The sequence below is a fragment of the Dichotomopilus funicola genome (assembly GCF_033296635.1).
Source record: "Dichotomopilus funicola strain CBS 141.50 unplaced genomic scaffold C8A04scaffold_7, whole genome shotgun sequence".
NCBI classification, from domain to species: domain Eukaryota; kingdom Fungi; phylum Ascomycota; class Sordariomycetes; order Sordariales; family Chaetomiaceae; genus Dichotomopilus; species Dichotomopilus funicola.
The window spans coordinates 57,792-70,173 of NW_026944028.1; the positions used below are offsets into that span (position 1 = coordinate 57,792).

The window sequence follows — 12,382 nt, forward strand, 5'->3', positions numbered from 1 at the left end:
TTCTGTTTGAACGACCTTTCTCTCGACGCGGCGGAACATGGTGTGTGTATGTACACAGTCCTGTCGTCAGTTGTCATTGGCTTGAAGACCGCGGGACTTTGTCTGCTCGGACTCAGGTGTGTCTCGGTGTTGCGGTCGTGTGCAGACGAGCGAGTAACAAAAATCCACTGGGCTGGTTTGGGCCGTTTCAGGGTGAGGGGCGGTTGCGACGATGGTGGGGTGAGGGGTGTGGTTGGTTGGCGATGGTTGGCGGCGGTTGAGTGGTTGGCGATGGGGGCCGCACAGAGGCTCTCGACCATTGGCCTCACCAGACCAAACCAAACCAAGGGGTCTGACCGAGCCCATGGTCAATCGCTCCCTTCGCTCCCTTGGTGCACCAAAATACCGTCATTCAACATGCGGCGTTCGACAACGGAACCCCGCAGCTCGATAAAGGTTGTCCGAGCGCGGGGGTTAGGTAGGCACATAGGTTCGGAAGATGCATTGCATTTGTAGCTGGTTAAGGTATATAGGATCTGCAGCGGCCGCTATCTATTGGGGGCTGCAGCCGCTCCTGGCATGCGGCATCACAGACGGCGTTGTCGTCATCCTCGCGGTCGTCCAGTCTGTGTGCTTATCATCCACATATCCAAGGGCTTCATCCTCTTCGGTCTCAGCTTCCAGGTGCCCCGGTTTTTGCAGCCAAGAAAAACCTTAGAAAGTCTGCCGCTATCTCCACTTCTTTGCTGCAGCGGGCACCTGTTGCGTTTCGTGCTTCCCCGGGGCTGCAAAACGCCTATCATTCCCTTTAACCCTTCTTCAACCCGCCAACCCCTCTCCAGGGCCATCGAGATCCCCGATACCCTTCCATTGTCAACTGGGAATGTTTAAAAGGAAACGCCAACCCCACGGCGGCGGTTCTGCACCCTGAATTTAATGAACTGCGGCTACGGATAGTTCTTCCGCATTTCGCTTCGTTACACTTGCAAAACGGTCTAGATTTAACGTTATTTCCGATCCTAAGCCGGGCCTGTACCATGGCGGGCTCTCGGCACGTGGGCTCCATCACCGAGCTCAACCTGAGCGCCTGTCAACCCAATACCCTGGTTGACAGGATCAATGCAGTTCCTGGTCTGAAAACCAGTGCGGGTATGTTTTGAAGATTTCTTTTTGTCGATTATTGCTCTCTTTTTTTTACCTCTGCACCCTTTAAGTTCTCCAGAAGAATTATGCTCTACGACGTTCGTCCTCGCTTGCGTCTTTGCTGCAACCTTCAAGCAGAACTTCAACAAGAATCGGGTTGCGGGGCAATTTACTACAAGACCCCCACTGCGACGTCGAGTTACATTGCAATAGCTTAACTTGAGGAGCTTCCATTGACGCGTGCCGGCTTAGCATTTCTCACATTCCTTCGCGCCAACCTGGTGCTCCTCGACTCGAGCATGCCCTCGAACGTGTCAACGCCTACCTTGGGGCCCTCCGCATCACAGACACTGCCGCCGGTCTCACATTCTTCGCCCCTCGCAAGTAATGGCACCAAGCCCCAGGATATTCCCGACGATGATGATCTCCCGCCGCTCTCCCTTGAGGTCTTGACCTCCCGCGAGGACAAGGCGGCCGCCCTAAAACTGGTCGCCGACAGCATCGCCCAACAACGCCAGCGGGCCGCTCTGCACCTCGTCCTCCACCCTCTTCCTCTCGCTGCGCTTCTCGCCGTGCTTGCGGTCATCTATCGTTGTGCCTGGTCTCAAAACACGCAGCACGATCTTGGCACCACGCTCATGCTGGGAAGCGGTGCCATCATGACCTACCTCATGGCCATCCGCTTCGTCACCTCGGGCTACATCCGTGCCGCCGAGGCCATCTCCTGGGACTTTCTCACCACCGGCCCCGACGGTCTCGATGAAGAGGATCTCGTCATCGGCTCGCGCTACGGGGGTGAAGTTATTGGCGCCCTGGTCCTTCGATTCGAGCGTCAACAGCGCCCTTCCTCCTCTGACGGCACCACAACATCCACATCCAACGCCAATAGCAATGGTACCAACAACGGGTCGCACAGCCGCCGCAAATCCCAACAACACTCCCGCCAAAACAGCCTCAAGCTTAAAAAGAACGGCGGCACTGGCTTCATCCGAGCCTGGACCGTCCGCATGCGGTACCGCGGCCGCGGGCTTGGGGGTGACATGCTGCGGGAAGCGGTACGGATTACCCGCGAGCGTTGTGGACGGGACGCCCCGGTCGGGTTTGCGCAGGAGCATGCGAATAGTGCGATGGTATTGCCGGAATTTTTCAATAAGCCGTTCCGGAGGGGGGAGATGAGGGCGGCTAAGGCGCTGGAGAAGATTTTGGGGACTTGGGATGGAAAGAGGCGGTAGTGTTTGGCGATACGGGATTTACTATCTAAGGAGGGGGGCCAGGCTATGGAGGGTCAGGGTATATGTTGGAATTTTGGCCCGGGCAAGATACCGACCGGCGTCCCGGTTTTGTTTATTCCCTTCTTTCTTTATGTCGTGTGTTGGTTGGTGAGATCCGTCTTACCAGGCGTTGGATTTGGTGTTGAATTTCCGGATTGTCTTCCCTTAAATGATACCAAAAGATACCACTTAGACACTCGCTCAACAATTTCTCGGCTTGACCTTCAGTTTTCACTTAATCCTTTTGTACTTGGAACACCTAGTCGAAAATCTAGGCTCACCCCGTTACAAATAACCCAGCCTGCTCCCTCGATTCCTACCCCGAGTCCCCGAACGCCTGAAATTTATGCCCATGCAACCAGTCCTTCTCGTACCGCCAGGAATGAAAACAGTTAGCCCAATCCCAGTATCTTTAGGCTACAACCCAGGCTTCAACCATCGGTGACCGACAGGGACGACAGTGGAAGCCGATACCTCGGGCTCGAGTAAAACAGCGACAAAGGAAAACGGGTCATCAACTAGACGTCAGCATCATCTAGCTGGAGTTCCGCCTTCTTCTTGGGGACCTGGTACGTCTCCGGGTCGAAACCGTAGATGGGTCGACCAATGCGGCGCAGAGCGAAGATCACCTGTGGTATCACCCGTTAGCGCACGCTATGGAACGAATCTTCCCCCGAGACAAAACTCACATCGTTTGTGGTCACCGTTTTCGCACCACGATACTCCGTATAAGCGACGACATCCCGGATGATCTAACGGCTCGTGTTAATCGGGGGAAGAAAGGACTGGACAGAGTTAGGCAGGATTAGTTCTTATGTACATACCATTGATAGGTAGGTCTTTAGCGCGTAACGCGCCTCGTCGTAAATGCCACCAGAGATACGCTTGACACCGCCACGGCGGGCGAGACGCCTGCATTTTTGTTAGCGGGTGCTGTCTGTGAAAGGGCTGGGCAGTGGGAATGGGAGTGAGGCAGAAAGCGTTTGGGGCGGGAAAACCACTATTCATTAGGCACTCGGAGAATCGACAAGAAGATGAATGTGAAACTAGAGAAGACGATCCAGACGACGACAGCTCAGACCACCCTCATCTGCCTGGATCCGGGCATATCGTGACCGCCTTAGGAGCGTAAACAATGAGTTGCAATTGCAGCAGTTTGGCCAACTTAACAGACCCACTGCCGAGCTTTACATACCGAATGGCGGGCTTCGTGATACCACGAATACAGTCTTTGATGATCTTTCTGTGGAACGCGAGGAAAATATTAAAAAATGCTCCTGAAACAAAACCGGCTTGGATCTAAGGGATCAGCGTCTTGCTCACCTGTGGCGCTTTGCGCCCGTCTTTCCCACAGTTTTGCCCGCAATGCCGATGCGCTTCAACGCGCTCGGCCCCCCGCGCTGGGGAATCGTCGGTGGCATGGTTGATTGGTAGCCGATTCGTGTGGTTAGCGTACGACAGGCGACGGCTGAACAAAGCAGTTGTTCAACGCCTCATTCGGCTACATCCAACTTTACGGACGAAATTAGTTGTCGTCGGAGTGTGATAACCTTGGCAGCCTCGACTTGAAAGAAGGTAGGAAGCAAGAGGCTACCGGGGAGAAAATATGTGGGGCTTGTTGGCCTCAGATGAAGTCGCGTGCCTTCTACGTAGTAATATGTTGTCGACCTTGGGATCTATGCATAGTTGAGGACAGCAGCCGAAGTAGAGATCTTAGCCGTGGTAATTATCATGGTTTATTGCTTTCAAACGCCGCACTGGTTGGCGCCGGAAAAGACCCAGCCAAGCCAGCGTCGCCTCCTCCAAGGCCTCGCTGTTGTTCGTAAACAACCATAGGTATTTACAGTCATTACATGGTTTAGAAAGTAGCTCGAATGCACCGTGTATTAAAGTATATAGCGAGTGTCTAGTATCGCATTGTAATTCTCCACAACGCCAATCCTGAGAAATAACCGTGTCTCGAGATAGTGTACCCAAACAAAGCCCTTGCTGCCCTACACAAGAGCCATCTATTCGGAGATGAACGTCGCTTCGCTGAAAAGGAAGCCCTCTTCCGTAACTTCCTCGTCGCCAATCTTAAGTTTCAATGATATTTTCGACTTTTGCGGCGCATACTGGGTTTGTTAGTTCATTTGCTGGAGCAAGCAGAAAGGGAAAACGGACCTGGTAGATGTATGGCTTCGTGCCCGAGGCACCTGCTACGATCTTCTTGACGAAACCGGGAACCTCGGCCATAACGTCTATCCTGTCAAGCCTATCCTCCAAGTTGCCTTCGATGAAAGCGTCCACCGGCTTCTTGTCCTTAGTCTCGCCGGTCCATGTATACTTGACCGTCGTCGGTTCGGGCCAGTCATTTTCGCCGTCGCTCTTGGTTTCAAGGTGTGTCGCGTTGCTTTTGCAGCCACCGACGATGATCTCTCCGTCCTTGGCGATGACGCCCACGTTTACCACGGTAGAGCCGTACGACGGTGGCGTGGTGAACTGCATGAGGATGGCTGAGTGAGTTGGGCCCTGGAAGTTGCAGAAATTCCACTTGGCCGCCGCGTGGTGCGGCTTCATGCCTTGCAGCGCGTGGGCGAAGAGAGCCTTGCCCTTCAAGTCGATGGGGCCGTCCTTAGTCATGACCGTTCCCTCAGCTGTGCACCTCGGCCAGAAGACGTGGCGCATGGTGCCCCATGGGTTGGCTAGGTCGGTACCAAAAAGAGTGTTACCGGTCTTGCCTGCTTTAAATCCCGGCGCTACCCGCTTGACGGTGAGGTTGGTGATCGCTTGCTGGTCGGCCATGGACTTGATTGTCAATGTGGTGCCATCCTCAGACAGCTCAATGGCGCAATCGTCAGCGTAAAAGCCGGTCTTGTCCTCTGTAAAGTCGGGGTTGCTCAGGGGCGTCGAGGACCATAGGTGAGGCGTTGTGCCGTCGAGGCTGAAGATCTTGAGGTTGAACTGGGCGGTGGTTCGGATGCCGCTAAAGTAGGCCGGTTAGCCAGGGGTTACACACATACAACAAGAGTGGAGGCTATAACGGGGCGCGAGAGACCTACGCCACGTTACTATAGATGACCTGGGCAAACGCCAACTTCCCGTTGTCGGCTATGAAGTAGAAGGTCTGAGTCTCAACCGAGGTTGACTCCATAACCTCCCATTTTAGGTCGTCCCGAGTAAGCTCGGTGTAGGGTGTAGTCTCAGCTTCAACGGCGACCGACTTGATGGCCTCGGGGCCGTAGATCGGCTCTTGTGTGCCAGCGACATTGGCGAGCCTGTTCGGGTTGGGTGAATTGTGTAAGCCGACGAACACAAAAGGCGGGGCATCAAGTTATGGAAAACTGCCCAGAATGGGGGAGGAACTGGGGTGTTAAGTTGGACCAGGGGGGTTTCTTACTGCTGCTGCGCCCACTTAAACATGTTGGTCGGCTGTTTTCCTCGAGGCGCGACTTTGAGATCCGGTAGAGTGGAGGAGAGAAAAGGGTGGAAGGCAGAACGTAAGAATCTTGCACCAAAATTCGGGTGTTGTTTGGATTTGGGACTATTCACCGCTGTCGAGGGACCCCTCGACTAAAACGCTGCCCGAGAGGAGCTTTACGCTAACGCCCCCGGTCGCCTCCAGTGCGGCACAACCCGGACGTCACTGGCACTTGTGCAGGGATTCCTCGAGCATTCGAGCGTTGTGGCTGAACTTCAAGTGGATCCCGCCTTTTGGATTGAGCAAAGTGTGGCTAGTGCACGATTCGCCGGAAGCTCCAAATTTTTTGACCACCCCGTTGAAGACGGCTGCGATCCCAAACACGACCCCGCGAGACGGATCCCGCCCTTGACAACACCAATTCCCACGATCGATTCTCCGACGGCCATAGCCCGTGCTAGGAACGATGTCCAAGAAGCGCGCCGCTGGCGGCGTAGATCAGGTGGTCAAGATTCTTGTGGGAGCTGGCCAGGCGAGCCCAAGTCCTCCCGTTGGCCCGGCACTCGGTAGCAAGGGTGTTAAGTCGATGGATTTCTGCAAGGTGAGTAACAGTTGAGCAGGACTTTGAAGCTTCGATTCGGTGGAGCGGGAAATGCGGTATGTTAACGCATACCCTAGGAGTTCAATGCTCGTACCCAGCACATCATCGCCGGCACACCAACGCCAGTCCGCGTGACGGTCCGACCGGATAGGACATTCCACTTCGAGATCCGGACACCGCAAACTTCATGGCTTCTCATGAACGCCGCCGAACTTCCGCTAGGGAAGAAGGGCCAAAGGAGAGGCGCAAGCAACCCGGGAAAAGAAACCGTAGGGACGGTCAGTCTCAAGCACATTTACGAAATTGCAAAGATCAAGCAATCCGAGCTTCGTCTCTCCGGTCTAGCGCTGGAGGGGCTTTGCCGGGCTGTCATTTGGCAGGCAAAGTCCATCGGGATTGCTGTGGTTCCGTAAACCGGAGGGCTAGTTGGCGGAGCGATTAGGATTTGGCACACGGCGTTACGGGCATTTCCAAGCGGGTTGGTTGGGTGAATCGTTAGTTAGGGCGGCCAACGAAAGGTTAGGTGACCCTGGCTTTAAATCTGTACATTAAATTTGTAACATAACTGTTCAAGGTTGGGATGATGCAATGAAGTGCCAGAATTTGGCTGACGCCTTCAGGCGAATTGTTTTTGGACTAGGTCTGGCGTTGATATTAGTCTTCACTGGGTGGACGGCCAATTCTGAGGGCCGTGAAAGAATGGAAGGGCATACTGACGTTATAGTAGCAACCGGCGATTACTCCCGGTCAACCCGGCCCCGATGGCCCCCGGCGGCGTGGGCTGGGGTTCGGGCGCCACACCTGAACTCGTCTGGACGCCGGGGTTGATCCGGAGCTGCGTGATGTGCTCGTCCCTTAGTTGATTCGGGTATGCCGGACTGGAGCGGGGAATTTCAACACAAGGACCAACCACGCCTAGAACTTCTCTTCTGCCCCGAGATAATGTCGAGAGACCGACCTACCAGTCACACCACATTTGTCCTTCGTTGCTCGATCAATGGGAGCCGCGAATCGCACGTGCCAGCCCAGCTCGGCCTGATTTTGATAGCAAGCTCGGCCGCTGTTCGCTCCTCGCTTCTCCTTGTTTGCGTCAATCCGATTAGCGGACATTCGACACAAGAAATGGATGAAACCCCCAATCGCAGCGGCCAATCTACCTTGCCATCAGCCCTTTCAGCCCTTCCCGCTCGGGATCTTCGGGCATTCTACGGCGAGACCCCTCCGAGCAACCCCTCATTTGGTCCCGTCTCAACGCGTTTTTTTCTTTGCCCTGTTATCATCTGGACTCGGGCCAGAATTCTCAGACTCGCATCTGATGTCTGGTTTTGCTTGCCGCGAGTCATTTTGATCTAAGACAAACTGCCGGAAAAAGCCTGCTAGTCAGGGAATCCGGAAATAACCGCCCCCCTCACGTCTGCCAACAGCTGACGACGGCCTGGCAGGAGTTGCCGCAATGGCCATTGATGGTACCCGCGCCACCCGCAGAATTCAGCCAACGTTCGGCCCGCCATCGCCTTGCGTAATGTACCTGTCAAGTAGTTGAATGCCCCACTGCTCGTAACGGCTTCAATCGCACTCGCCCCAAAGTACTCTTTCCAGACTCCCAAACCGGGTTACTTTTTTTCTCATCCGTTTGTAATTCTCCATTCCACGACTCCGGCCGGCACCCTTCACCAAATTCCTCCTATACGCGCGGGCGCACCTCCGACTTCCTTGCTCGACTGTCACTATCATTTTATTTCCCCCTGCCAAGATGGCGTCGAACTCCCACCATGAGGAGCTTCCGAGTGACGTCCAACAAGGTAAGAGAACAGCGTTGTCCCTCAGGCCGCCCCGCATGTCCATTGCGAACTGGGACTCACCTGGACGGCCCTGTTCAACCGAAGCTATCGCGAAGCGTTTGCTAATCTGGTCTCCCGATTCACAGACCCCGTCCCGACCACCTCGGAATCTCAACCTAACCATCAATCCCAAGTTCGGTTTAAACCCACCATAGAAGAAATCGCACCCGACAACAGGTCCATCGAGGCCAGTCATCCGTCGACTGATGGGACTTCGCTCGGAAACCCCGGTGAAGTAACACCAGCAGATATTCACGCGCTATCCGACAGGCTAAGGATATGCCCACTTCAAGAGCGGAGGATGAACATCTTTTCTTATGAGCCGGTGTCTCTGCCCCCGTCTAGGGTACGTATTTTCTTGAAACTTCCCGCTTTCCCCATGTCTTTGACATCTGTGTATTATCTCGGGAACGAAACTGTGTCGGGCTTTTTGTTAGTTTGCTCATGTTTAAGTTGGTGACCGCCTTGAGCGATTCCGGGGAGAGCTTTCGCCCGCAATGTGTGCCTCTCCTAACTCATATTTCGGCAGACGATATCCCGCGATGAAGAATCTCGGGAGCCTAGCAGGCAACCTACTCAAACCTCGGCAACGCACGGCTCGCCGCACTTACGCCCCGACATGCAATCACCACCCTTAACCCCGTCTGGAACCGGCGCTACCGAGGGAGGACAGAAACGTGAATACATTAGCGGTCCTGATCGATTCAGCCGAGGGCCCGACGTTATTACACCTCAGGATTCTACCCACGAACCGCCGTCGCCTGGAGCGTCCCGTTTAATTGTTCCACACCACACTCCGGTCGACCGCGAACGAACGGGTCGCCGACCTGCCACTTCGGAGGGTAGGGAAGGTTCGCAAATATCACTCGGCAACCACCGCCGGGGCCTCTTTTCGACCGGCGCTGGGAGCGTCTCTACTTCACCTACTAGTTCGGTTCCGCCCTCACGCGACACTAGCCCCTCACGGGCGGCAGCAGCTTCACTCTTTTATTCCCGTCAAGCACCGCCCCCCGGAGACTCTGATGATCCTTACGCTGCAAATAAGCGGCAAGCCCAGAAGGGTATTGACCCACGCTTCGTATTTTCTAGAAAGAAGAAGCAGGGTTCTCCAAGCTCGTCGACGCTTAGCCTGCCGAGGCCGTTGGCAGAGAAGCGTTACTCGGACGATGGTCTTTCTCACAGCCGGAACAATTCGATGGCGGATTTGAAGCGCTTCTTCAAATTGGGCACAAGCAACAAAGCAAAGCGGACCGCTTCGCCAGCATCTTCAATTCGGTCCGGTATCAAGACCCCGCCCAGCTACAAGTCGGCTCAGATCCCCTTTGGCGACGACCACGGCCTCTCGTCCAAGTACGGAAAACTTGGGAAAGTGCTTGGTTCAGGGGCTGGCGGGTCCGTTCGGCTCATGAAGCGGGCGGAGGATGGCGTGGTATTTGCCGTTAAGGAGTTCCGGGCGCGCCACTCGTATGAGACGGAGCGCGAGTACGTCAAGAAGCTGACGGCTGAGTACTGCATGGGTTCCTCCCTCCATCACGGCAACATCATCGAGACGCTGGATATTGTTCAGGAGAAGGGCAAGTGGTACGAGGTGATGGAGTACGCACCGTTTGACCTCTTTGCCATCGTCATGACAGGCAAGATGTCGCGCGAGGAAGTCAGCTGCTGCTTTTTGCAGATTCTTAGCGGCGTTACGTATCTCCACAGCTTGGGTCTTGCGCACCGCGATCTCAAGCTGGACAATGTCGTGGTTAGCGAGCATGGCATAATGAAGATCATCGACTTCGGGAGTGCCCATGTGTTCAAGTACCCCTTTGAGACGAGCCTCGTTCTCGCAACTGGTAAGTCGACTGACAACCCCCAGCCCCTTGAGTTACTCTCTCCTCGCAGCCTTCCAGCAAAGCGGCTGATGGCTAACATGCAACAGGTATTGTAGGTTCGGATCCGTACTTGGCTCCCGAAGTATACGACGAAAAGAAATACGATCCGCAGGCAGTGGATATCTGGTCGCTGGCTATCATTTACTGCTGCATGACCCTGCGCCGGTTCCCGTGGAAGCTCCCCCGACTTACCGATAACTCCTTCAAGCTGTTTGCTGCAGAACCGACGCCGGGCCACGATCCGAAGAAGCTTCTCCTTCCGCCCGCCAGGTCAACGACCGCGTTGAACGAGACACCGACTCGTGATTTCGATCCGCAAACCATCCGTGATGAGGCTACTAAAGCAAACGCTCACAAGGAGGCGCCGGCCAAGCCAGCTACCCCTGCCACTACAACGGACGGTAGTTCCTCCAACGCCCAGGTGGCGGAGAAGAAGGAGATCATCCGTGGGCCGTGGCGCATTCTCCGTCTACTTCCTCGGGAAAGCAGACACGTTATTGGGCGGATGTTGGAGCTGGATCCCAAGAAACGAGCTACGATGAATGATATTTTGGAGGATCCATGGGTGGCTGATACGGTAATCTGTCGTCAAGAGGGCGGAGATGTGATCAGTGCTGAGGACCATAAACATGTGTTGGAACCACCCGCATCTGCGGCACCGAAGTCTTAGCTTACAGGTGCTTGGTGAGGTATTGGGGCCTTGGGTGTTGGTTTCGTTCCCTTTCATTGGTACTAGACATGGGGTCTTGGTTACCTTACAGTGGTTAGATTTTTCAGGGTGTTGGGTGGTATTTGAGGCGGTCTTAGGAAAGTGGCCTGGGGGTGTTGGGGTTCTCAGCGGAAGCATTATATAGATCTGGATCATCCATGAAGGGCCTTCAGAGGTCGGCATAATGTTATAGGAGGGGAAAAGTGTTGGAGCTGGCGGATGGCATTGATGCCCACTCTATGTGGTGGTCTGTCTACAGACCTAGTTGATCACTGTCACGCTGTTTGAATCCCCCGAGTATGTTAAAAGTTGAAAAGCGGGATGGACCGAGGGTTGAATAGACCTTGTTGTTTAATGTTGCCGAGGGGCAAGCGGGGTTGGTGAGGGGCATGCATTTTTGGAGAGCCAGGCCTAAGCTCATGTGGAAGGAAAATGGAGGAAACAAGAAAGCAAAATCTATACCAACATGATGCTCACACAGCGATCGGATACCACGGCGAGGTCATTTCCTCTCAAACTCATCCCCTTGCTCCGTATCACTGGTTCGATACATAGTACGTTGCGTTTCGTCAGGGTATGTCTTGCGTTGTCTTCGGTCCTCTGCAACGAACGTCCGTCATCCAATCATACCCCTTGAGATACCAGAATTGTGGAGACCTAGGGTTCCAGCAGCCAATTGGCGCCGGTGATCCGGGGACCCAGTAAAAAATTGGCGACATTCTAGATGTTCCTGGAAGCTCTCCTTCGGATCGTGGACCACTTCGACTGAAAACGAAGCCGCCTCTTTTCTCTTGCGCCAGAATCGACGTCTCTCCAATTATTCTCTCACATACTACCCACCGGTTCGAACAACACCGACTACAGATCATCTAAAATGGTGAGTTCGCCCAGATTCTCAGATTCCCAACTGCGAAGCTCCCCTGAGGAGGGGAGGGGAGAAACCTCTCGACGCCAATTCTCCCGAAGCTGCAGCTTATCAAGCATCCCATCGCCCACGCCCACCAAGTCTCCCCGCCTTAGACAAAACAGACCATAAAATGCTAACGTGTAGTTCAACAATCTACAGGCCACCTCCCTCCGTTCCATCAAGGCCCTCGTGCCGCTGCTCGACCGCGTGCTCGTCCAGCGCATCAAGGCCGAAACCAAGACCGCCAGCGGCATCTTCCTGCCCGAGGCGAGTGTCAAGGAGCTCAATGAGGCCAAGGTATTGGCTGTTGGACCCGGTGCTCTGGACCGTGACGGCAAGCGCGTGCCCATGGGCGTTGCTGCGGGTGATAAGGTGTTGATTCCTCAGGTATGTTATTATGAAATACCCTCCGGGAGTATGAGGGGGGTGGGGGATGGGGGCACGGGGGCACGGGGTAAAGATGCTGATGGATTGTGTGTGTAGTACGGTGGCTCGCCCGTCAAGGTTGGTGAGGAGGAGTTCCAGCTCTTCCGGGACAGCGAGTAAGTTTTCCCTTGCTTCCTTACCACAAGATCCGATGGCACATATGGCGCCGAGAGAGCCTAGTCTTTAACATGATGTGTGCTTGCAGAATCCTAGCCAAGATCAACGAGT

The 12,382-nt window shown here is 54.6% G+C and overlaps 6 protein-coding genes across 6 annotated transcripts; 4 read left to right on the forward strand and 2 right to left on the reverse strand.

The window, feature by feature from the left end:
• Window positions 1–1,016: 1,016 nt before the first annotated feature.
• On the forward strand, window positions 1,017–2,354 carry C8A04DRAFT_34761 (uncharacterized protein; the record flags this gene model as incomplete). Its single annotated transcript, XM_062782943.1, has 2 exons — window positions 1,017–1,128; window positions 1,375–2,354. 2 exons carry the CDS (start codon window positions 1,017–1,019, stop codon window positions 2,352–2,354), a joined length of 1,092 nt encoding a protein of 363 aa, XP_062639924.1.
• A 557-nt stretch (window positions 2,355–2,911) lies between these two features.
• Window positions 2,912–3,814, reverse strand: C8A04DRAFT_25470 (histone-fold-containing protein; the record flags this gene model as incomplete). Its single annotated transcript, XM_062779569.1, has 5 exons — window positions 2,912–3,022; window positions 3,083–3,145; window positions 3,218–3,305; window positions 3,589–3,636; window positions 3,717–3,814. The coding sequence occupies 5 exons, from the start codon at window positions 3,812–3,814 to the stop codon at window positions 2,912–2,914; spliced, it is 408 nt and encodes a 135-aa protein (XP_062639925.1).
• Window positions 3,815–4,402: 588 nt separating this feature from the next.
• Window positions 4,403–5,795, reverse strand: C8A04DRAFT_25471 (oxidative stress survival, Svf1-like protein; the record flags this gene model as incomplete). Its single annotated transcript, XM_062779570.1, has 4 exons — window positions 4,403–4,507; window positions 4,557–5,358; window positions 5,435–5,650; window positions 5,773–5,795. The coding sequence occupies 4 exons, from the start codon at window positions 5,793–5,795 to the stop codon at window positions 4,403–4,405; spliced, it is 1,146 nt and encodes a 381-aa protein (XP_062639926.1).
• Window positions 5,796–6,259: 464 nt separating this feature from the next.
• C8A04DRAFT_34764 (ribosomal protein L11, N-terminal domain-containing protein) lies at window positions 6,260–6,807 on the forward strand (the record flags this gene model as incomplete). Its single annotated transcript, XM_062782944.1, has 2 exons — window positions 6,260–6,394; window positions 6,472–6,807. The coding sequence occupies 2 exons, from the start codon at window positions 6,260–6,262 to the stop codon at window positions 6,805–6,807; spliced, it is 471 nt and encodes a 156-aa protein (XP_062639927.1).
• Window positions 6,808–8,147: 1,340 nt separating this feature from the next.
• On the forward strand, window positions 8,148–10,782 carry C8A04DRAFT_34765 (kinase-like domain-containing protein; the record flags this gene model as incomplete). Its single annotated transcript, XM_062782945.1, has 4 exons — window positions 8,148–8,196; window positions 8,322–8,581; window positions 8,765–10,073; window positions 10,160–10,782. 4 exons carry the CDS (start codon window positions 8,148–8,150, stop codon window positions 10,780–10,782), a joined length of 2,241 nt encoding a protein of 746 aa, XP_062639928.1.
• A 1,102-nt stretch (window positions 10,783–11,884) lies between these two features.
• C8A04DRAFT_9666 (chaperonin 10-like protein) lies at window positions 11,885–12,274 on the forward strand (the record flags this gene model as incomplete). Its single annotated transcript, XM_062785571.1, has 2 exons — window positions 11,885–12,115; window positions 12,212–12,274. Coding segments are annotated over 2 exons (294 nt in total), but the record flags the coding sequence as incomplete, so codon positions are not given.
• Window positions 12,275–12,382: the final 108 nt, after the last annotated feature.